Source organism: Mustela erminea, chromosome 6 (assembly GCF_009829155.1).
Source record: "Mustela erminea isolate mMusErm1 chromosome 6, mMusErm1.Pri, whole genome shotgun sequence".
Taxonomy (NCBI): Eukaryota; Metazoa; Chordata; class Mammalia; order Carnivora; family Mustelidae; genus Mustela; species Mustela erminea.
The window spans coordinates 52,063,366-52,088,732 of record NC_045619.1 but is presented as its reverse complement, the minus strand read 5'-3'; the positions used below and the strand labels follow the sequence as shown (position 1 = coordinate 52,088,732).

The 25,367-nt window shown below is 47.3% G+C and overlaps 1 protein-coding gene across 4 annotated transcripts in view; it reads left to right on the top strand.

Moving 5' to 3' along the window:
• Nucleotides 1-17,783: 17,783 nt before the first annotated feature.
• Nucleotides 17,784-25,367, top strand: part of XPOT (exportin for tRNA) — a 48,298-nt gene continuing 40,714 nt past the window's right edge. Inside the window, exons 1-2 of one of the 4 annotated variants that reach the window (XM_032347167.1) lie at nucleotides 17,784-17,807; nucleotides 21,854-21,987. In XM_032347167.1, the coding sequence (XP_032203058.1) occupies nucleotides 21,928-21,987 (60 nt within the window). In that variant the 5' untranslated portion in view covers nucleotides 17,784-17,807; nucleotides 21,854-21,927. Of the gene's footprint in view, nucleotides 17,808-18,234; nucleotides 18,347-19,869; nucleotides 20,352-21,853; nucleotides 21,988-25,367 lie in introns of those variants that run through there. The other 3 variants (XM_032347163.1, XM_032347164.1, XM_032347166.1) reach the window with 3 other exon arrangements.

Genomic DNA, 25,367 nt, shown 5'->3' with positions numbered 1-25,367 from the left:
CGGTTCCTGCACGAGCCCTGCCTGCAGAGTTGTTCCTGGTTCCTGGCAAGGTCTGCTAGTTTCAGACCTTCCCTGCCTTGGGCTTTAGGAAATGCAATGGTTGGGGCGCCTGGGTGGCTTGGTCATTAAGCCTCTGCCTTCAGCTCAGGTCATGATCCCAGGGTACTCTGATGAACCAGCATCTGGCTCCCAGCTGAGCGGGAGGCCTGCTTCTCTCTCTCCCACTCCCCCTGCTTGTGGTCCCTCTCTCACTGTGTCTCTGTCAAATAATAAATAAAATCTTAGGGAGGAAAAAAAAAAAAAAGGAAATGCAATGGTTTCCCACATTTCCAAGGCAACTTTAAGACCCAAAAAGCAATGCTCTAAGCTGGAGGAGCTTCACCTTCTGGTCTCACACATGGAGTGGATAGTGCTTCTCAGACCTTCGGAGCATCCTTCCACGATGAGCCCGTTTATGCTGGAATATATATTCATATCCTTAGTTCTGCAGGGAAGCTCCAGGATGAACCAGAACAACTGCCCTCTGTGCTGTTGGAGTGGTGAACCAGGAACATTGATTTTAAAAAGAAAACATGTTATTGTCCAAATGAAGGGAACAAATCCCTTTAAACATTTTGGAGAGAAAAGAAGAGAGTTTTATTCAAACACAAGTCAAGACAGCTGCCTGGGAGACACAATCTTCACAAGGAAGGGAGTGATCACGGGGAGGAACATTTGGAGCAGGTTTCTATATTTGGTCTGTTTTGTTTTGCATACAGAGTGACACATCATCATGAGGAAGAACATTCCAGAAAGTTACAGACTTTTTCTTTCTTATGTTTTCAGTATGTGCACCATCATCACTAGCAGTGGGTAGCTTCCCATTTCCATATAGCCATGTTGTCCCTCTTAGCTCAGGGCTACCAAAAAGGGCAGCTGTGAGGGGACCACAGGCCAAGGCTGCCAGGTGTGACTGGGGCAGGCAGAACTCTGACTTAAGGCTCAGTTCCTGTCTAGATAATCATACTGCTCTTCACAGACAGAGTGCCATTGCCTGCGAGCTCTGATGTAGGAAGGGTTGAAAATTTCCCTTGTGATTCCCTCTCTGGCCCTCAGGATATGTAGCAAAGTTACACTTAATTTTTAGACATTGAGGGACTTCCCGGTTTTCTTTTCATTATGACTATGGTTCATTTCTCCTGTGGTCTAAGAATATAATCTAGTCAACTTCAGGCTTTAAAATGTCTAGACTTGCTTCATGGCCCAACATTTCATCTCCTTGGCTAAATACCTCGGACCACTTGTAAATAATGTATTCTGTACTTAATGTGTAATGCTCCATATATGTCAATTAGGTCACATTTGTTACCAATGTTTCATCTGCTTTTTCTATCAGATATTGAGAAAGGTATATTCAAATCTTCAAACCATGCTACTCTAGTCAACAATGCATTGGAAAGTCTACCAAGTGTTATAAGGCAAGAGAAACAAAAAGAATAAGAATTGAGGGGATAATTGTGACTATTCACACATCCTATGTGGGTACACATAGAAAATATAAAATCATCTATAAATACACTATTAGAATTAAAAATGGAAAACTTGCAAATCTTAGAACCCAGAAAGCAGCCTGGGGACGAGATTTCTGATGGATGGAGGGAGGAGTATCAGAATAACGTCAGCCTGTCCCCAGAGACCTGGCAAGCCAGAAAGGGCTGGCAAGACATATTCAGGATACTAAATGAGAAGAACATGCAGCCAAGGATACCATATCCAGCAAAGGCTGTGACTCAAAGAAGAAAAAATACCTATTCTTATGAAGCTGTTTCAAAAAATAGAAACAGAAGGAAAATTTCCAAACTCGTTCTATGAGGCCAGCATTACGATGATCCCAAAACCAGGCAAAGATGCCATTAAAAAGGAGAATTACAGAGCAATATCCCTGATAAACATGGGTGCCAAAATACTCAACAAGATCCTAGCTGATAGATCCAACAGTACATGAAAAGGATTATCCATCACAACCAGCTGGAATTTATTCCTGGGATGTAAGTGTGTGGTTCAACATTGGCAAATCAATCAACAGGACAGACCACATCAATAAAAGAAAAGACAAGAACCATAGGATCCTCTCAATTAATGCAGAAAAGCATTTGATACAAAACAGCACCCTTTCCTGATTAAAACTCTTCAGAGAGTAGGGATAGAGGGGATATTCCTCAGTTTCATAAAAACCATCTATGAAAAGGCCACAACGAATGCCATTTTCAATGAGGAAAAGATAAGGTCTTTATCCTTAAGAGCAGGAACACAACAGGGATGCCCACTCTCACCACTACTGTTCAACATAGTACTAGAAGTCCTAGCCTCGGAAATCAGACTACAAGAAGAAATAAAAGGCATATAAGTTGGCAAAGAAGTCAAACTCTCTCTTCCCAGATGACATACTTTATGTGGAAACACAACACTTCACTCCCAAATTACAAAAACTCAGGCCAGTTTGCATTTCTGTAGATCCTCTGGAGCTAGAATGCCCCCAGTGCCCCTGGGGGTCTGGGGTCAGGTCCAGTACACACCCTGATGCTGCCCTGTTGGAACCTCTGATGAGCCTCCTGATCCCTCCCTCCATGAGACACCCTCTACCCCCTGACAACTCCAGCCTGCTTCCTGGAACTCCCATTCCCCTTTCTGACCCCATGGTTCACTTTTCCCATCACTGCCCTCATAGAGAGTACATTGAACTACTTCCTATTCTGTCATTTAAATGTTTTCTGTCATATTTGCTGTGAAACGGTACCTCGCATCATCTACACCAATGTAGGATCCCTTGTCGCATTGCCTGACGTCGCTGTGCCCTCACAGTGTCATGGGGCTAGTGTCCTGGGCAAGGTCCTCACTAAGCCAGCTCAGCGGTGGCAGTGACGGCCTGAGCCAGACACTGCTATTTGTGTGCAAGTAAGGCAGCACAGCCAAAACCTTGGTTTAGGCTCAGAATTGTTCATGGCCCCTCAGCCACATCAGATGGCCTGGGGGTATAGCCTGAAGACACTGGCTAGTCCAATGTTGCCCTGGGGAATCTCCATGGAACAGCCATTGTGTCCACTGGGGGAACTGCATAGGAGCGGGGACAATGGGAGTCAGAACCCCTGAGATAGAATCCGTCTCAGAGACTGCCCAGAACTTCTTAGGAGTTCATTCCATCATCTTGAATGAATAAATTCATCTAAAAACGTCTTCTTCTTTTAGAAAGCATGAGCCTCAAGCTCCAATGAAGTCGTGCTGGCAATCAGCAAAAAAGCCAGACCGAGATGGGAGATGGCCTCCAGTATGATCCCCAAAACTGGCTTTAGCTACAGCCACAAATACCCATTGATCTTTCCTGGACCCCCAGACTCTCCTGGGACTCTTCACTGGGCATATTGTGGGAACAAAGTCCATGTCAGGGCCACAGAAACCTCCGGCAGTGGTTATAACGAGACTCTGAGATGTCAGTGGAGTCCTAAGCCATGGGCCCTCTCAGAGTTTGTCTGCAAAGACATGGTTGGTGGGAAACCCACATGCTGACAGAGGGTAGAGGAAGATGGAAAAAGCTAGGCTTCTCCATTGCGACAGCACAAGTGGCGTAGGCCAGGCCAGTGCCGGTGCCACTGAGGGCCCAGGCAGCCAGGTGCTCCATAACATTGCTGAGGGCTCAATCAAACTTGTCCTGAAGCCCACACATGCTAGATCCTCCGCTAACTCAGCAGAACCCCAAATGTGCTCATGGTCTTGCCCTAAACAAGATGAGCATCTGCGGGTGCCTGGGTGGCTCAGTGGGTTAAGCCGCTGCCTTCAGCTCAGGTCATGATCTCAGAGTCCTGGGATCGAGTCCCACATCGGGCTCTCTGCTCAGCGGGGAGTCTGCTTCCTCCTCTCCCTCTGCCTGCCTCTCTGCCTGCTTATGATCTCTCTCTGTCAAATAAATAAATAAAATATTAAAAAAAAAAAAAAAAGATGAGTATCTGTGTGCTGTAGAACCCGCAAGATATACCCACCAGGCCTTGTTGACTGACCCAGCCAAACAATACCTAAATGGAATTCAACCACAGACAAACGTGTTGTGGGAAGCTCGAGGCCTACAGAGAAATGGGGAGGGGGAGGGAATTCCTGAGCCTTCATTGTTAGCCAATCTCACTATCATCTTTTTTTGCTTTCACCAACAGGGGCCGGGGTCAGACAGGAAAGATGCCAGTGTCTTCCCACTCTGCCCATGGAAAAGAAGAGCCCTCTCCCTCTTCATTCATCGTGTTGCAGATCTGGGATGTGGGAAACTATCACCCATGGGCCAAATGGGACCTCCCCCCATATTCTTGCAATCAAGTGTGTCTGGAACATTAGTTATGGACAGTCTGTGGCTGCTTTCAAGTCACAGTGCAAGAGTGGAGTCATTGTCAGAAACACCCCATGGACTGCAACACCTAACAGAAAATCTTTACAGAAGACTTCCCAGAAGTCTGTGCCGATCCCTGGTCTCAAAGATCCTAGGATCATGACCCTTCTTTAAGTAGAACATAGCACCTTCTGGGTAAAATCTAATTTCTTCACCCCCAGAGGCAAGGGCTTCCATCCCTTTAGCCACAACGCCATCTCCATCCTCCTCTACTGACACCTGGAATGGCACGTCTACAGGTCTGCCGCCCAACAGGAATTCACTGTCGTTTACAGGGTAGTGATGCTCAGAAATGGAGGTGTAAGTGTGAACGTGTGAGAGTGAGCATGTGTTTCCTCTTTGGTAGGCACAGTGTGCAAGGAGAATATAATAGAGTAGCATGCTTTCCGTCCTGCAGGAACAGCCATGCAACGTGGCTGCAGAGTGACCTCAGAAGGAAGGCACCTTCACAGAACAAACTTCATCTGGGAAGACGCCCAAGACCCTTGTCCTGGACACTAGGTTCCACCGAGGCTGAGGACACACAGAAGGACAAAGACTCCCCATGCTCATCAGGGTTCTGAGGGATGCCTGCTGTTCCAAGATCAAAGATCTCAAAAGCATTCATTCACCAGGCATGCCATTCCAGCCAGGCGTCTTTGAAAGATCTACTCCAAGCAAAAAGGACAGACCAAGAGACAACAAATGACAGCCTTGTGTGACAAGTGGCATGACAGGAGATACTCAAGAGGACTGGGGGTGTGCAGCGTTTGCCAGACCTGGGGGTAGGGGGACGGGAAACACTCCAGGAGGGCGATCATGACAGGGGATGCTTGGGAGGACTGGGGGTGTGTAGGGTTGGCCATACCGGGGGGTAAGGGGACCATGGGTACTCCAGGAGGATGTCACAGATGTGCCCTTGGGCACATGTGTCAGTGTGACTGGGCTTTGGCTAGACTGGAAATAACAGCGTGGGCATGGGGCAGTGTCCCTAAACTGTCTTCTGCAAGGCAAGAGTTTGGTCACGAGATTTCTTTCAGTGTGATTTCATGTCACATGCGACCGTGAGTCCCTAAAGCTGATCGTGTAGAGCATGAAGTACGTAGCTGGCCATGGCTTTCAAACCTGAGGTGCCAGGGCAGAGCACACTTGATCTTTCTTTTGGCTGCTTTCAGAGTAGGATAACTCTTCCCGACTTCCTCTCTGACCCCAGGACAGGGAAGAAAGGCAACACAGATCTACACTTCGATGGTCAACAGAAATCTGCAAACCCAATTTTTCACAGGAGCTAAAGGTCCAGGACCAGGGTGACAGAAGGGGAGGCCGATAGCAAGGAACCCAAGGGAATACATCATGTGCATGTGAGCTGGCCAACTTGTATAGCTGTCAGAAGCAAGCCATGCCTGACAGGAGAGAGTCCCACCTGCACCTGGTCTATCTGTTTGCTGCCCTTGAGCAGAGCAGAGGATGGGCTGAGCTGCGTGTCACTGTCGGGGGGGAGACGGCCAGCTGGCCACAGATGCTACCTGCCAAGGCCTTAGAGGACCAGCTCCTGGTCCTCAGCTAAGATGAAACAATATATGTGCAGTGACCTATTTCTGGGGACAGGTCATGTGCTCAGTGCTTTGGTGACTATATCCTCTCCCGCTGTATTTTTTAAAAAGCACCTTAGGCAGGTAAGATTGGCATACAAAAAGCTGTCCCTAGTTAATGTATGTAACTTGACCCTGACCCTAACCCTCATATCTAGTTAAGAGATACTCAATGTAGAATGCCGCTCATAAATTAGAGGATGGTTTTTAGAAGCTAAGGACTTCAGGAACCAACCTTCTTCAGTCTTACTATTCTCCATTGAATCCTGTAAATCCGGACCCATTGGGCCACTGCTATCTGGAGAGTGACCACACGGGGGCAGCGGTGAGTCAACAGTGCCCCAAATCCCACTGTAAAGCCCATTCTTCCTTCACCCCGTCAAACCTTGTTCATTCAATGTCTGCAGATCATGGCAGAGATGAGGAAAAGTGTGACTTTGTTGAATTTTTTAAAAACTAAACTAATTCTTTCAACCTGTTAAGAATAGAAGACTTTTTCTAATATCTCAGCCTTGGAGAGCACGTGAAGGCCCAGGGGCCTGGGAAAGGGCTGTGACTATGGAATCAGCTCAGGTCTGCTTAGGAAACAAGGATCGCTTCTATTCCCCTTCTTTTCAGGAAGAATTTGTCTGAACTACCAGCACTGAATCCACACCAATAAAACAGTGCAAAATGGTGCTGCTCAGAGGAAAACAAAGGAGAATCAACAGCCTCCAGAAACAGAGAAAGAGCCACACCCAGGAACCAAGAAGACAGATCACTAAGGCTCTGCTCAGGCCAGTCTGCATTTCTGTAGATCCTCCCGAGCTAGATGCCCCCAGGGCCCCCGGAGGTCATGGGGTAGGCAGAGCACACACCCTGATGCTGCCCTGTTGGAACCTGTGACAAGCCTCCTGAGGTTTGACAAGCCTCCACGAAACACCCCATACCCCGTGACACCAGCCTGCTTCTTGGAACTCCCATGCAGGAACGGCCATGCAATGTGGTTGCCTAGTGATCTCAGAAGGAAGCCACCTTCATAGAACAAACTTCATCTGGGAGGACTCCCAGTCCCTTGTCCTGGACACTAGATCCCACTGAGGCTGGGGGCACACAGAAGGACAGAGACTCCCCCTTCCCATCATCAGGGTTTTGAGGGCGCCTGCTGTTCCAGGACCAAAAATCCCAAAACCATTCATCTGCCTGCCATCCAGCCAGGCATCTGTGAGAGAGATCTACTCCAAGCAGAAAGGACAGACCAAGAAACAACAAATGACAGTCTTGTGTGACAAGTGCCACCACAGGGGACACTCAGGACTGGGGTGTGCTAGGGGGACCAGAAATCCTCCAGGATCACCTCCGACTGCTGACCAAGGCTTTCTTGTACTCAGTCCTCTGTGGAGCCCACCTCAGCCCTGACAGATGGGCCCACCATGCTCCTAGGCCCTAACCCTAAGCCTGGGTTTGGTTCTCAGGCTTCCGTCCCCAGAGGCCTGGTCCCCAACCCATCCTGATAGTGGACTTCTGTGCCATACCCCCAGGAGTTCACCTGCCACCCACGAGGAAACCGTGCCCTTTGGAGCTGCAGAGAACCCTCAGAGCAGGAGAATCCTGCATGTACCCCAAAGGTGACCCCCATACTCAGCGGCCCCCTGGGCCACAAACCCAGATTTGACACCTGGTTTGAACCATGCCCTCCAACCAGCTCCCCAGCGATCCCGCCTCAGTGCTGGCGGATAGGGCCTGCCATGCACCGAGGCCCAAACCCTAACTCTAGTTTGGGTTGTCAGTCTTCCATCCCCAGAAGCCTGGTCCCCAATCCCTCCAGATTGGGAACCCCTAGCCACACTCCAGGACTCTGCCTGCCACCCAGAAGGAGACTGTGCCATTGGGACCTGTGCAAAACCCTCAGACTGGAGAAACCTGCATGCCATCCTCAGGCCACCCCCACCTTCTGTGCCACCCTTGGCTACAAACCCAGAGCCCCAGGCTCAGCCTCCCCCCTCCCTTAACTTTGACCCCAGGGAGCCCGCGTCCCTGGTGGCCAACAGGGAAGCCGCCTGGACCCAGACCACAGTCATACATGTCCCAACACTGGGTGGACATGCATCGAGTATTGCCTCACAACAACAGCCAATTCGCACTAGTTTTCTGCCCAAATGAATGTCGATTTAGGCAGAAAGCTTGTGAGGGCTGGTTGTGTACCCCAGTGAACTAGCTTTCGGCGGTGAGGGCATTTGGGGGGGCCGCATTGGGCAGTCACGGGGGTCCCACATAGTCGTGGGCCGAAGCTTGCAAGAAAGCCCTCTAAACACCAAGTGCAATTGCTGCGTGGATGGCCTCTGAACGCAGGCCAGGCCTGTCCTCTACTCTCCCCTCCGAGGCACCTGCCTTATAGCTGGCAGATGGGGCCTGCCATGACCATAGGCCTTAACCCTAACCCTGAGCTGGGTTCGCAGGCTTTCGTCCAAGAGGCCTGGCCCTCAAGCCTTCCAGATTGGGGACCCCTGAGGCATACCGCAGGACTCAGCCTGCCACCCAGAAGGGAAGTGTACCTCTGGGAGCTGCGGGAAACATTCACAGAAGAGAAACCTGCACACCCACCTCAGGCAACCCTCACCTTCGGGGCCCCTTTCTGCCAAAAGAAGCCTGTGCCTGAGGCTCAGGTTCACACCCTAACTCAACTCTGCCTCCGGGAAGGTCACCTCTGCGGGGGGCCTCCGGAAGCCAGGTGGGCCAAGCAACCCACCTCGCATGGCCACAACATGCACCTACCAATGAATGCTCTCATCTAGGGCCGGAGTGTGGCCCGAAATGCCACCCAACGCGAGCCAGTTCTCACGAGCTTTCTGCCCAAATTGATGTCGATTTGGGCAGAAAGCTCGTGAGAATTGGCCTGAATGCCCTGATGGACTGGCTTCCCGTGGCAGGGGCCTATGGAGGAACCTACTGGTGAAGGCCCAGGGTCTCACGTGGTGTCGCCCGAAGGCTACAGGAAAGCGCTCTGAAGGGCAGGCGCATGTGCAGCCCCTTCCCCTACAAACGCGGGCCAAACAGGCCCTCTACCCAGCCCCCCTGGGAGTCCTCAGCACCGGCAGGTGGGGCCTGCCACAACCCTAGGCCTGAACCCTAAACCTGGGTTGGGTCTCAGTCTTCCATCCCCAGTAGGTCTGGCCCTCAAGCCCTCCAGACTGGGGACCCCTGAGCCATACTGCAGGACACCGCCTGCCACCCAGAAGGAAACTGTGCCATTGGGAGCTGCGGGAAACAGAGCGGGAGAAACCTGCATGCCCACCCCAGGCCGCTGTCACTGTTGGTGCCCCATTCTGCCAAAAAAAGCCAGAGCCTGAGCCTCAGGCTCACACCCTAACTCAACTCTGCCTCTGCGGGGGTGGGGGGCCTGGGGGAAGGAGGGGGGCGGCTCCGGGAGCTGCATGGGACTGGCTTGCAGTCTCCCATGGCTGCAGCACTCACCTACCCACAAACACTCTCATCCTGGGCCCGGAGCGCGGCCCAAAATGCCACGCAACACCAGCCAATTCTCATGAGCTTTCTGTCCAAATCAATGTCGATTTGGGCAGAATGCTCATGAGATTTGGCTGGAAACCCCTGGCAGAACTCGCTTCCGGTTGCCCGGGCCTTCAGCGAAGCTGCCTGGGCTTGGCCTGAGGTCCCAAGTGGTCGTGGCAGGAACCCTGCGAGAAAGCGCTCTAAAAGCCAGGTGTACGGGTGGTCAAACCCTCCCTCTATTCAGCCCCTGCGGTTTCGTTTTCAGCACTGGTAGATCAGGCCTGCCATGACTCTAGGCCCTATCCCAACCCCGACGTTGGATTTTTCAGGCTTCTGTCCCCAGGGACCTCCCCCAAGCCCTCCAGATTTGGGACCCCAGAGCCACACCCCAGGAGTCCGCTTGCCACCCAGATGGAAACTGTGCCATTTGGAGCTGTGCAGAACCCTTCAGAGCCAGAGAAACCCGCATGCCCCCTGAGGACAACCCCACCTTCTGCAGCAGCCTGGTTACAAACCCACAGCCTGACATTCCACCTGACCCCACCCTCAACTCAGCACCCCAGGGAACCCGCTTCAGCCCTGGCAGATGGGGCCTGCAGGCCCTTAGCTCAGCTCACCTCAGGGACCACTGTCAGCTCCAGGCAGACCTGGAACTCCCATCTGCCGTTAACACTCTGGGATCCCCCTTCCTTCTTCCAAAATTACACTGTCCCAAGTCTTTCATGAGAAATGGAAAAGGCTACCTCCTGAATGCTTAACACCTCCTTTCCTCTTCCATCCTATTTCTCTCCACTTACCTTTGTACCTGGGCAAACTGTAAGTAAAATATGAATGGAACATGTACATGCTCTGAGATCTGAATCTTTCACTGCAGCGTTCTGAGGGCTCCTTATATAATAAGAAACTAGTGTATCCTACCACAGTGTGTTTGAAAATGGCCCTCTACAGAATAGGAGAGTGAAAATCACTCCATTTTTACCTCACTCTTCATAAAGCAGAACGTGGTCTTCTTTTTTTCATTGACTTCAATTCCAATTCGTTTCTGTGCAGTGGTAATGCCTTTGCTTCAGGGATAGGATTTCGCGATTCCTCCCCTGCACAGAACATCCAGAGCTCATCACAGCAAGTGCCCTCCCTAATAGCCATCACCCATTGAACCCTTCCCCCCACACCCCTGCCTTCTAGCAACCCTCCGTTTGTGCTCTAAGGTGGAGTCTGTTTCCTCATTGGCCTATCTCTCTCCCCTCACTATGCTCATCTGTTTTCTTTCTGAAAATTCCACAGAAGTCAAGTCATAGGCTATTGGTCTTATCCTACTGATTTTGCTCAGCTTAATGCACTATAGAGCCATCCACACCCTTGCAGATGGTAAGATTTCATTCTTTTTGAAGCTGGGTCCTATTCCACTGTATATAGATATAGATATAGATATAGATATAGATATAGATATAGATATAGATCACCCACATCTTCTTTCTCGATTCTTCAGTGAATGGACATTGGAACTCCCTCCATAGTTTCGCTATGGTTGATAATGCTGCTATAAACATCACGGTGCTTGTGCCCCACTGAATGTGCATTTTTGTGTCCTTTGGGTAAATACTTAGGAGTGCATTTGCTGGATCCTAGGGTTGTTCAGTTTTTAGCTTTTGGAGGAACCACCATACTCTTTTCCAGAGTGGCTGCAACAGCCTGCATGCCCACTGACCGTGCAGGAGGGTTCTGCTCCAAGCCGAACATTACCTGCCAGCAATTTCCTAAGGAGGAAATGGAAAACCTGTGAGATAACCTGACTCACCCAGCGTCAGGCATGAAATTCACCCCAGGGTAGCTGACAGGAAACCCCTTGAAGCCACAAGCATGCCTCTATCCAGGAGAATTCCCAAACACTCTCCTTCCGACTTCACCACCCATGAAACTGGGTGTCCCCGGCCCGAATTCCTGAATGTTTGCAACACACCTAAGCAGAAAGTGCTCTCAACAGCAGGTGTGAACGTGCCCTGAATCACTGCACAACGCTGGCCAATTCTCAAATCAATATCAATTTGGGCTGAAAGCTTGTGAGAATTGTCCAGAAACCGCCAGCGAACTCCCTTAGAGCTGCGCGGCCCTTCAAGGGAGCCGCCTGGGCATGGTCCAAGGTCCTGAGTGGTCGCGGACTGAACCCTGCGAGAAAGCGCTCTTAAAGCCAGGCACACTCATGGCCAAAAACTCCCTCTACTCAGTGATGAGCCGGTCTCATCACTGGCAGATTGAGCCTGACATGCCCCTAGGCCCCAACCCGAACCCTGGATTGGATTTTCAGGCTTCTGTTCCCAGGGGCCTGTCCCCCAAGCCCTCCAGATTGTGGACTCCAGAACCATACCCCAGGAATTCGCCTTCCTCTCACATGGAAACTGCCATTTGGAGCTGCTCAGAACCCTCAGACTGAGAGAAACCTGCATGCCTCCCCGAGGCCACCCCCAAATTCAGCAGCCGCCCCTGTCCACCAACCTGGAGCCTGATGCAGAGCGTCACCCTTGTCCTCAAATCACAACCGGGGATCCCGCCTCAGCACCAGCAGATCCGGCCACCATGCCCCTAGGCCGTTTCGCTAGCTCTAGGTTGGGTTTTCAGGCTTCCATCCCAAGAGGACTAGCCCCAAAGCACTCCACAATTGGGGACCCCTGAGCTACACCCCAGCAGTCCACCTGCCACCCAAGTGGAAACCTTACCGTTGGGAGCTGCGGGAAACACTCAGAGCAGGAGAATCCTGCACACCCACCTCAGGCCACCCTCACCTTTGGCGCCCCCTTCTGCCAAAAGAAGCCAGAGACTGAGGCTCAGTCTCACACCCTAACTCAAATTCGTCCCGGGGGAGCTCGCCTCTGCAGGGGGCTTCTGGAAGCCAGATGGGCCCGGCTTGAGTTCTCGAAAGGCCGTAGCACACACCTAGCAAGAAAGCGCTCTCAGCATGGGGCCGACATGGGCCGAATCCCCACCCAACGCCGCCTAATTCTCATGAGCTTTCTGCTTGTGATGTCAATTTGGGCAGAAAGCTCATGAGAACTGGCCAGAAAGCTCCTGCGAACTCAATACCAGTGGCAGGGGCCTATGGGGGAGACGCCTGGGCCCAGCCTGGGGTCCCAAGTGGTGTCACCCAAAACCTACGGGAAAGCCCTCTAAAGGGCGGGTGCACACGTGGTACCAGTCATCTCTGGATGCCGGTGAAACCCGCCCTCCACTCAGCCCCCCTGGGAGCCAGCCTCAGCACACCAGGTGGGGCCTGCCATGCCCCAGGCCCAAGACCTAACACTGGGTTGGATTCTCAGGTTTCTATCCCCAGAAGCCTGGCCCTCAAGCCCTCCAGATTGGGGACCCCTGAGGCATACCGCAGCACTCCACATGCCACCCAGGAGGAAAGCATGCCATTGGGAGCTGTGGGAAACACTCAGAGCTGGAGAAACCTGCACATCCACCTCAGGCAATCTTCACCTCCAGTGAAAGAAAGAAGAAAAAGAAACCAAAAGAAAGCCCGAGCCTGAGCCTCGGGCTCACACCCTAACTCAATTCTGCCCCCAGGGAGCCAGTAAAGTGCTCTAAAGGATGGGTGCACATGCGGTCCTGGTCACCTCTGAATGTCAGGAGGCACCCTAAGGCCACCCTCATATTCAACTGCCCTCATGGACACACACTGAGCCTGAGCCACAGACTGACAACCGCCCTAACTTCAGATCCCCGGGAGCTCACCCCAGCGTCAGCAGATCAGGCCTGCCATGCCCTAGGCCCTACCCTAACCCTAGCTTGGGTTTTTAGACTTTGGTCCCCAGAGTCCTGGCCCACAAGCCCTCCTACTGGGGACCCTGGAGCCACACTACAGGATTCTGCCTGCCCTCCAGAAGGAAACCATGCCTTATGGAGCTGCATGAAACCCCCAGATTAGGAGAAACCTGCCTGGACCCCGAGGCCACCCCCTCTGTTAGAGGCCCAAATGGACACTAATGCCATTCTGACACTCAGCCTGAGCCCTACCCTCCACTCAGCCACCAAGGTAACTCCTCTCACAGCCAGCAGATAGGGCCTGCCATGCCCCCGGGCACTAATCCTAACCTGTAGCTTGGGTTTTCAGGCATCTGTCCCCAGAAGCCTGGTTTCAAATCCTTCCATATGGAGGACCCCTGAGCCACAATACAGAACTCCTCCTAACCCCAAGAAGGAAACCGTGCTATTTGGAGCTGTGTGAAAACCTCAGAGTAGGAAAAACCTACATTGCCCCTGAGGCCACCCCACATTTGGAGACATCATGGACACAAACCTGCATTGTGACCTTTAGCCTGAGCCCTGTTTTCAACTCAGCTCCCTGGGTAGCTCATCCCATAGCCAGCAGATCAGTCCTGCCATGGCCCTAGGCCCTAATCCTAACCCTACCCTGGGTTTTCAGGCATCCATACGCAGAGGCCTGGTCTCAAATTCCTCCATATGGGGGACCCCTGAGTCACAAAACAGGACTCCCCCTGTCCCCAGAATGAAACCTTGCTATCTGGAGCTGCGCAAATTTGGAGTTAGGATTTGGATTTGGAGTCAAGAGAACTGGATTACAGCGCAAACCCCCTTATTCAGTATCTGTGAGATTTCTGGAAAGTCTCTGAACCTTTTTTGACTTCAGTTTCATTATCTGTAAAATGAAACTACCAATACTTGCCTGGCTAACCAATGAATTGGTATGGGGATCAAATGCAATGAATTATGAATTTTAAAAGTATATAGACACGTATTCATAATTTGTATTTCCTTATCTTTTGGTAAGCTTTGCGTGGATAATTGATGTACATATATCCAAGATGGGCAATTACTCTAAGTCCACCTAAACTCAAGAACCATTTAGTACAATTCCTGTGCAATCGAGCACTTAATAGGTGTTTCTTGATGAAACTATCAAAAGTAATGGAACATTACTTACCCAGAACTAATCCCCAAGGCACTTTCGTTAACCAGAAGAACATTCACCAGAACAGAGCAGCCTTAGGTTGAGGTATGGTCGATTCAACTAGTTTAAAGGGGCTGTAGTTATGAGCACAGGAACGTAGAGCCAGATGACCCGGGTTCAAATTTCAGCTCTCATTCAGGAGCTAAATGATCTTAGACAAGTTACTTTAATTTCTTAGTGCCTTAATTTTCCCATCTGTGAAATGGGGTAATAGTACCCCATATCTGTAGTAGGTAAATAGAAACTGAATATTTAAAGGTGTCTGATTTAGGAATCTCTCGGTGTTTCTATTCAGTATCAACGGGTACCGACTATTTAAGTAACTATTAACAATTAGCAATCAACTGACACGGAGGAGAGATGTCATTATAATGAAGCCTAAGGGACTATACCATGTTTTGGATAAAAAATAAAAAACTTTTTCGTATACTAAATAATGCTTCAATGCTCTATTCTGCCTGAGGCTTCCTGCCTCACACCCACTTTCTCTAAGAAAAATCAATGATTGGACTAGGACAAGTAAAGACAGCTTACCTGACCTATTTTTCAATTTCCTTCTCTGCCAGAAAACCCATCTTGAATGAGTGAACTTTTGGTGACAATGGCACGGGACTTAACAAGCATCAAGATGAAGCATGTGAGGAAGAGAAGTTGACACAGAACTCAGTGGTTAACAGCTCACAGTTGCATTTTTTTTAATTCAATTTAATGCATTTCACAAATATTTACTGAGAAATCACTATCCATAAACAGAATCAAAATAAGATTTTTCAATCTTCAAGAATTGAGTCACAGGAAAGACAACCACACAAATTTAATACAAAACAAAACATATTAAGATATATTCATGACATAAAAGAGGATTTTAAAAAAGTAACATCAAAAAAACAATTAAACAGACCTGGTTGAAGAAATCTGGAAATGCTTCCCAAGGGACATAGCATTTATAAATGCTCAAAGAGTGAATGAAACTATTTCTTTTTTCCTTTTATTAAAGTAGTTTTGTGTTTTTTTTAATGTTTTTCTGATTATGAAAATACTACATGGTCACTGTGGAGGATTTTTTTTTTTGGCCTATTTATTTACTTACTTACTTTTTTAAAAATTTAAATTCAATTAATCAACATATAAGGTATTATTAGTTTCAGAGGTACAGTTCAGTGATTCACCAGTCTTATATAATACCCTGTGCTCATAACATCACATCATGGAGGATTTTTTTTTAATCCAAAAATGTACAAGGAAGAAAAAAAATCATCTGTAATCTCACCACCTAGAGATAACAATCTTTGAGTACATATGAAGTGGGTTTGAATCTCAGCTCTGCTATTTTCAGTTTCCTTATCTATAAAATACAGATAATGATAGTACCTTATAGTACCTCATAGATAATGATAGTACCTCATAGAATTGTTGTGAGGATTAATTTAGGAACACTTAAAGCTATTTGTGGCACATAATAAATGCTCCAAAACGTTGGCAATTAATATGTAAAAACGCTATATGCAAGTATACATGCTTTAAATTAAAATGCCTTACTTATAAACTTTTTTTTTTTTTAAAGATTTTATTTATTTATTTGACAGACAGAGATTACAAGTAGACAGAGAGGCAGTCAGAGAGAGGAGGAAGCAGGCTCCCCGCTGGGCAGAGAGCCCGATGTGGGGCTCGATCCCAGGACCCCGGGATCACGACCCGAGCCGAAGGCAGAGGCTTTAACCCACTGAGCCACCCAGGCGCCCCACTTATAAACTTTTTTAAAAAGACTTTATTTGATATGGAGATAATGAGAGAGCACAAACAGGCGGAGCAGGCAGACAGAGGGAGGGCAAAGAAGCAGGCTCGCCGCTGAGCAGGGATTCCTACTCCATTCCAGGACTCTGGAATCAGGATCTGAGAGGAAGGCAGATGCTTAACCAACTGAGCCACACAGGCATCCCTATGAACCACTTTAATAGCTGGCATTTTATATTAGTCTGAGATGAGAAAGCCAGACTGTAAAGTGGTCAAATTTAATAACCGTTTCTGGTCCTCTTTGGTTGGATTCCACCAAGTGCGTCTTTATTTCAAAATAATGTAAGTTTTGGGGGCACCTGGGTGGCTCAGTGGGTTAAAGCCTCTGCCTTCGGCTCAGGTCATGATCCCAGGGTCCTAGGATCAAGCCCTGCATCAGGCTCTCTGCTCAGCAGGGAGCTTGCTTCCCTTCCTCTCTCTGCCTGTCTCTCTGCCTGCTTGTGATCTCTGTCTGTCAAATAAATAAATAAAATCTTAAAAACACACACACACACACAAAATAATGTAAGTTTTCAAAATTGAAAGATTTTTATAATCCTAGGTATTTGAACTACCATAAAGGGCCAATGTCATTAGATAAACTACAGATAAGCTGTAGATAATAGGTAAATGGGGCATGCATAGTCTGACTATATTAAAGATTTTGGAGCCACTCAGACTAGTATTAATATTGGGTTTTCACAGTCCATAGTTGACGGACACCGGTAATGTAAGAATCAATCTATGCAATTATATATTTACTGAGTTTTAACTACAGGCTGGCACTGTCCTACGTGCTAGACTCTGAAGATACACTGAAATAGGACAGGAATCCTTGCCTGACACTTTAAAACTACAAACATGATGCAAAAGTGATGGAAAATATTGTATATATGAAATACATGTCGTAGTGTCTTGCACACGGTGGGTCACTAAACAAATGTAGCTGCTTAATTGTTACATTAATTGTATTCTACTTCTTTTCCGAATTTCCCTTCCCAAGTTTTGTTTGCTCCTCACTGTAGTCTGAGGGACTGCAACCTAGTCTGTATCCAGTAGAAAATACTCAACAGTGAAACCTAAATATTGAGCACTTACTGTGTGCAAACATATATTATTCCCAGTCGTCACAAGAACCCTTTAAGATCAGTACTACTGTTGTTCCCGTTTTACAAATGAGTAAACGGAGGTACAGCTAAGATTATGTAAAGTGCCTGAAACTGAGATCAAGTGTGGAGGGGAAAGGGGTTGGGTTAGGGTGGGGATTCAAATGCGGACACCTTGAGCCAATACTGCCTCTGAATAAACGAAGCAGCAGTACCAGAAAAGTAACTTACGAGCAGAACTCCCTAAGGATGCTCTCCTTTTCGTGAACGGTAACATATTAGTACGTTTAAAGAGAAGCTTAGGAATTTTCAGCGCTCCTCAGAGGATCCTCACACTTCCGGCCCCTAAACACGTGGAACCATAGAAGAGCAATTAAACGCCTAAATCACACGTGGTTTGGACTACGTCATCTGGATCCCAAGAGCTCGGTACTCCAACCTGCCAACTAGCTAATGAAGCCCTTATGAAACATTCTAAGCACACCTGACCGGCGGTGAGGACCCACGCGAGATTCAGCGGGGTGGGAGGGACTCGTGCCGGACGCCCCATCCCGGCATGCACCACAGGCCCCGGCGAGCGCCCGGAAGCGTCGCCTGCCCGTTGCATGCCGGGAGTTGTAGGCTCCGGGTCAGGGCCCGCGGGCTGTCGTCCGCACTCTCCATGAGGCTGCTAGCGCTGGCCCGCGCGGCGCCGACGCGGGGAGCGCGCTTCGCGCTGACTCAGCGGCGACGGAGGCGGCGGCGGCGGCGTTAGCCGGCCCCTCGCGCTCTTTCCCTTCCTGGGGCGCCGACCCCGCCCGCCTGCTTGCTAGCTTGCCGGCCGGGCGCCACGCAAGAGAAGGCGCCAGGGGACGCGGAGCGGCGCGCGGCCCCAGCCTGCTCGGTCTCCGGCGTTAGCGCTGCGGCCGTGGCGGAGGACGACGGCGACAAGGACGAGGGCCGCTCTCCCCGCTCCCTGCGTGCGGCGCCGCTCCGCTCCGCTGACCAGCCCTCGGGAGTGCAGGCGGGGAGGCGGGATGGAGTGATAGGGAAGGTGACTCGGAGCTCGGGGGCGGCGGGACTCGGACCCGGCTTGGTCCGCGCGAGGCTGCGGGGAAGTTGGCCGGGCGGACTGGCCCGGGGAGCCCCCCGCCGGGGAGGGGTGCGGGCCGGGAGCCCTCCATGGCGCGCCCCGAGGCTGGGCGGACTGGGTGGGGGTGGGTACGAGCTGCGGCCGTAGCAGCGGAGCGCGTCCCGAGTGCGTGGCCGCCCGTTGCCGGGTGTTTCATCACCCGAATTGCCACGAGGCTTCCTTTGGGGAGGGACGGAGAGGGGATGAGGAGGGGGCAAGGGCGGCCGAGGAGGGTCGGCATCGTCTCTGGCCGCTAATGTAGTAAAAGTGGCCAGCGTCATTTGTAAAAACAGCGTGTCCCTCCAGTTTCAACTGCAGAGACCTCAAACTTGCTTTGCCTACCCGCCGCTCCCCCCCCCCCCCGCCCCAGGACAAAAAGGAGAAAAGTGTTATTTCTGTGTAGTAATTTGCCAGCACAGACACGCCATTTCTTCTCTTCCCTTCCTCACAGTCCTGTAGGGTAGGCAAGCGTGATGTTTCCCTGTAACCAGAAGAAACAGTACTTTTTAAAAGTGCTAATTAGTTGTTACGGGGGGAAGTTACGTTTTATTAAAGCGACTTGTCAGCGTGGTGTTAAAAGACTGGAAAGATTCAGTCCTGGTCTTTGAACAATCTCTAGTAGGTGTGGAGGAGTTTCCCCTGATTGTTTGATTTTTTTATTTAATGGCTATCAAAGAAAAGTTAGGGCTTAATATTTTAAGTATGTTGCTTACCTTCTCCCAAAACATTTACTAGATGCATAATTGAAGTGTTTATCGCATTGTAACAAATGTTTAAGCCTGCACGTCTGTGCCACGTTAGAACATTATGTGTTCATGCACAACCTTTAACTGAGGGAACTGTTACCTTTTTTGCACAGGTTGTAACTTTTAAGTTGTTTGCACACATGTGGGTAATTCACCGTTTTATGGATATGTTGCACTGCATATTGATTATTATGCAAATTCCTTCTCTGTGGGGGATTCTTTCTCTACTGACAACTGTAACAAGTTTATGTTTCCTTAGGTTATTTATTGGCCAGGTTTTTAAAGAACTGTTTCTCTTCAGTGCTGTTTCTCTTGATAGAATTAAAGTGACTTGACCAAGCTTAAGGAATTTTCCCTAAATTAAAGGAATCTTTTCTAAGACTTTTTTTTAAAGATTTATTTATTTGAGAGAGCACAAGTGTGGGGAGGGGAGCAGGAGAGGGAGGCAGACTCGCTGCTGAGAAGGGAGCAGGAAGATAGAGATCTCAGGACCTTAGGATCAGGGCATGAGCCTAAGGCAGTCTGTTAAACGAGAGGCCACCCAGGAGCCCCATGGGACTTTTTTTTTTTTAAAGATTTTATTTATTTATTTGACAGCTGCACAGGCAGGGGGAGCAGAAAGCAGAGGGAGAGGGAGAAGCAGACTCCTTGCTGAACAGGGAGCCCTACTTGGCTTGATCCCAGCACCCTGGGATCATGACCTGAGTCAAAGGCAGATGCTTAACAAACTGAACCACCCAGGTGCCCTGCCATCGGACTTTTTAACCTGGGATTTCACAGAAATTCAAATTTTCTTTTTTGTGTATGTGTTTTTTCCAGGGAATCATCAAATTTTCTAGTCATTTATGGCAAGGATGGGGAGGAAAACCACTGCCTTTTTTTGCATTTTCCCATCTATTCAGATGCCCGTTTATTAGTATGAAATGATAAATCTGGACTGCTCTAAGTAGTTCCCATTCCCCATGTGACTAGCTCTGAATTATAAATAATCTGTTGAGGGCCCACTATATGCTAGACATCCTTTACATACCTATCTCACCGAGGTCTTTACAACTTTTGAGATAGATGGTCTTTCCCACTTTATCTCTATGATGACCCCTCTCTAGGGCTCTCTCTTTCACATTTCCTAGTTGTCCATGTGGCCCCAGTTTGAAAATGACTGAATTGGAGTACAAACCCAGGTATTTCCAAACCCAAAGCCTATGTTGTACTATGTCCTAGAGATATAATGAGGAATATTTAAGACAGCCTTTCCCTTTAAGATTATAGAGAGAAAACTGGTAAGTAGGCAGTGGTGACAACATAGCAGCACTTAAGAGGGGCATTTAATCCAGTTTGGAAGAATTGGACAATAGGGGTCAAAGAAGTGTTCTTGAAAGAGGACTTCTAAGCTGAATTTTGAAGGACAGGCAGGGGTTAGTTAACCAAGTAACAAGAAAAGCAGTGAGTGCAAAGATGAAAGGCAGAATACCACTGGCCTTGCAGGGTTGGGGTGCAGAATAGTGAGGAGTCATTCAAAAGAGTTTGCATCTTAACCCTGAGGGCAGTGGGTCCTGCCTTGCTGTAGTCTGAACATATGATAGTAATCACAAGAGAAAGCTGAGCTTTTCCCTCAAAGGGCTCTCAGCACATACCCTGACTGACTTGTTTCAGGCACGCCCAGGGGAAGACAGAAAAGCATATTGTAGTTGGCGTCCTCTAACCTGGATCAGATACTGGCCTCACCGTTTCCAAAATGCTGTGCGCCCTCACCCCCTGCTTTCAGTCTCCTGACTTCTTTAGGCTCTGATCTTCTCTTTGGTTTATGATCGTTAAAACACACACACACAGTCACAAAGCCCTACAGCCTTTTGATGGAGGAGTAGGCATGTTCTCCCTACCTCGTAGGCACTGAGAGAATAAATGTGATTTTCACATCATTTAGAATTTGTTCCGTGCTCCCTCAGTTACACGTTCTATCAAAAACTAAGTTGCCTTTTGGGGCTTAATTGTGTTCTTATTTGAGAATGATAGACCCTACACTATGAAAAAGTGCATTGCTTTTCGAAGACTAAAAAAATGGTTTTTGAAATAAATTTCTAAAATTATCCTGAGTGTCTGTTGTTTAAAAGTTAAATAAGTTAAATGACTGGTTTTTCTCTCTTCTGCTCCTTCCTCTTTCATTTGACTTATCTTGAAGTACTTCATAGACTCTCAAGTAAGGATATTGAACTCCAAGGTTAACTATTTAGTCAACCACTCTAAGTTATTTTTTTTTCCTAAAGGTTTGTGATATTGGTAAATGGAAGCAGGCAAATTAGTATAAGAATCTAGATGTGTCGTATTTTAATATAGTTGCAGAGTTGCACTTCTAAGTACTGAGGATGATTATACCACACAGATCAGATGCTTCTATTTAAAGTAGAAAGTAATTACTTTCTATACTTGATCCTGAAGAATAAGAAAATTTGAGAACATTAATTCCATATGTTAGATTTTTAGAAATTACACATTGTGGAGTATTTAGTAGGCGCATTCTTCTGAGACTTATGTTCCTTTAGTTGTAATTTGGGTTAGTTTCAAAAGAAGTTCTTTCAACATTTACACTTCTTTGCGTAATGTCATCCACTTGTTACGATATTCTGGATAAGCGTCAGTTTTGTTTATCAAGTATTGTTTTCTTTCTCTTTTTTTGTGTGTGCAGATGTTTGTGGATTCTTCTGTGGGATCAGAGGGCACGCCTGTTGTAATCAGAAAACTCCAAGAATAGCAGCAGGGATGGATGAACAGGCTCTTTTAGGGCTAAATCCAAATGCTGATTCAGACTTCAGACAAAGGGTAAGTTAAGTCAGCTTAATCAGTTTTTAAAGGTTGTTAACCCAAATTTGCATTAGAGGGCTTGGATTTAAAAACAAAATACATTTGATGATAAAGGTTTTATTTGAGTAGAAATGAACAGAGACAAATTTGAAGTACTTGAATATATTCTGAATACAGAAATGGTAGTATTTTGATTGATGTTCTTTTTAGTTGGCTCAAGAAAGGTATTAAAATCTGATGTGATTCAGGGCAGCTCTTTATGTCACATCAATCATTATTTCTAATTATTTAAAAGTTGCAGTGCAAAGGATTGCTCAAGGAACTCTCCATAATAGCAGACGTGCATATTTTATCTTTATATTTCCTGACTTGGTCTGGACGAGTTGTTTAACCTTCGTGTTGGTGATATTTAGCATCCTTGTTATTTACTCCAGGCAGACATGTAAATTAGTGGTTATATATGCCATGTCTTAGGTTACATAAAATGATTAGATGACAAGGAATCCATTATGAGGTGCTGGGATATTTGAGCAAAAATAAACAATTAAACATGTTGTAGGCTATACCTGTAATCAGGGCTATAGCTGAATGATAAAAGAAGAATTTAAAGAATAAGCCTATAATTAAGTTTTTTAAAAGATATGGGTGTTTTGAAGTACAGGGTAAGAGGAAGGAGAAGCATTTTTTCTTTCTGCTTCTCATAGCAAAGGATATTTTTTATAAATGACCTAATGAGGGTAACAGGCTCACTAAATATTATTGCAGTTTTTATAGTGCTTTTAAGGAGAATTTTTTTTTTTAAGATTTTCTTTATTTTTTAGAGAGAGAGAGAGAGAAAATGTGAGTGAGCAGGCGTGAGCAGGAGTAGGTGTGGAGGGAGAGGCAGACTCGCCACTGAATAGGGACCCTGATGCAGGACTCAGTCCCAGGACCCTAGGATCATGACCTGAGCCAAAGGTAGATGCTTAACCGACTGGGCCATCCAGGTGCCCAAAGAATTTTTTGGAAGAACTTTCTTAATTTTATTTTTATTTTTTAAGGATTTTATTTACTTATTTGTCAGAGAGAGAGAGAGAGAGAGAGACTGACTGCAAGTGTGGAATGGGGCAGAGGGAGAAGCAGGCCCTGCACTGAGCAAGGAGCCTGATGACCCTGAGATCATGAACTGAGGCGAAGGCAGATGCTTAACCCACTGAGCCACCCAGGCATCCCCGGATAACTTTTATTAAGTAAAACAAAACAAAAAAACGCCTCAAGTAATATCTAACATGGTTCTCTGCCTCTGCTGTTAAATAAGTAACCAGCCATCCTCATAAAGGGAAATAACAGGGATTGAGATTTAAGTAATCTGGCTAGTAACAAGGTACCTAACAAACTAGTTAAGACATCAAAAGACACTTAAAATCCATGTTTTTGCAGAGTGCCTGGGTGGCTTAGTTGGTTAAGCACTGCCTTCGGCTCAGGTCATGATCCTAGAGTCCTGGGATTGAGTCTCATGTCAGGCTCCCTGCTCAATGGGGAGTGTGCTTCTCCCTCTGACCTCTCCCCTCCATGATCTCTTTCTCATTCTCTCTCTCAAATAAATAAATAAAATATTTTTAAAAATAAAATCCATGTTTTTGGATTGGGTGGCTCAGTTGGTTAAGGCTCTGCCTTCGGCCCAGGTCATGATCCCAGGGTGTTGGAATCAAGCTGCATATCAGGCTCCCTGCTCAGGGGGAATCTTTTCCACCTTCTCCTCCCTATTCCTGTGCACACGCTCTCTCTCTCTCTCTCTCTCTCTCTCTCATTCTCTATCTCCGTCCCTCTCTCTCTCAAATAAATAAAATCTTAAAAAATAAATAAAATAAAAGCCATGTTTTCTGTATGTAGCTAAATTTCTTTATTTAAGAGTTTAAGCTGCCTACCTTCAAAGCCTTAGTCACATAGTTGAAGTAGCATAGATCTTTACCTTGGTATTGCATGACTATAACTAAAAGCCTTTTACTATTTTGTTCAGTTATTAAATAGCCTTTTTTGTTATTTTTTATGATCCTTTTTGGAAATCATTTGTGGTTTTTTTGTTTGTTTTGTTTTGTTTTATAAGATTTTATTTATTTCTTTAATAGAGACCCAGCGAGAGAGGAAATACAAGCAGGGGGAGTGGGAGAGGGAGAAGCTGGCTTCCTGCCAAGCAGGGAGCCCAGAATGGGCTCGATCCCAAGATGCTGGGATCTTGACCTGAGCCGAAGGCAGAGGCTTAACCCACTGAGCCACCCAGGCATCCCGGAAATCTTTTTTTTTTTTTTTTTAATTAAATACCACTATCCAACAAATTTCTTAAATACACAATAATTTTCTTTTTCAGAAAAGTAAATCCAATGCGTTGTTAGTGGTCTTAATACACAATTATGCTTTTTATCAATAAAAATTAGTTCTTTCAGCCTCAGATTTGGGTTTTTTTTCTTTTTTTTTTTCAGCTACAGGTTGATGTTAAGCTTCCAAATTCAGGCTTAATTTGATATCCATTAAGCCAGCCCGAGTAACAGATTTAATTAGGACAAAAAAAGAAGGAGTCTTAAGGAAAGTGAATTCTGATAGTTCTGATGTTGGAAATCAAGAGTAGTGGAACATAATCAATTTTGATCATAACTGTCTACCAACCCCAATTCTCCACTGTCTGGCTGTAGTTCTGTTTTTTTCAGGGACAGTAGCTAAAGTGACTCTTGCCACTTAGAGGCAGGAGAGCATTAGAGAAAAGGTATGAAATAGAAGAAAAGATGATAAAAGCTTTGACTTGTTCATAATTGCCACAGAATTTCACTTAAAAATGCCAGTAAATGCGGCATCTGGGTAGCACAGTTGGTTGAGCATCTGACTCTTGGTCTCGGTCAGGTCATGATCTCAGGGTTGACAGATCGAGCCCCACACTGGGGTTCTGCTCTCAGCTGAGAGTCCTCTTGAGATTATCTTTCTTCTTTCCCTCTGCTCCTCCCCCCACACTTTCTTGCTCTTCCTCAAATAAATAAATCTTCTAAAGAAACCCAAAAATGCTAGTAATGCATGCACTCAGAATGCAAAGACTTTAATTAAAAACTGAAAACTTTCGGGCGCCTGGGTGGCTCAGTGGGTTAAGCCGCTGCCTTCGGCTCAGGTCATGATCTCAGGCTCCTGGGATCGAGTCCCGCATCAGGCTCTCTGCTCAGCAGGGAGCCTGCTTCCTCCTCTCTCCCTCTGCCTGCCTCTCTGCCTACTTGTGATCTCACTCTGTCAAATAAATAAAATCTTTAAAAACAAACAAACAAACAAAAAACCCCACAAAACTTTTATATCATTTTCACTTTTTTTTTTTTTTTTAAGATTTTATTTATTTATCAGAGAGAGAGCGCGAACACAGGCAGACAGAATGGCAGGCAGAG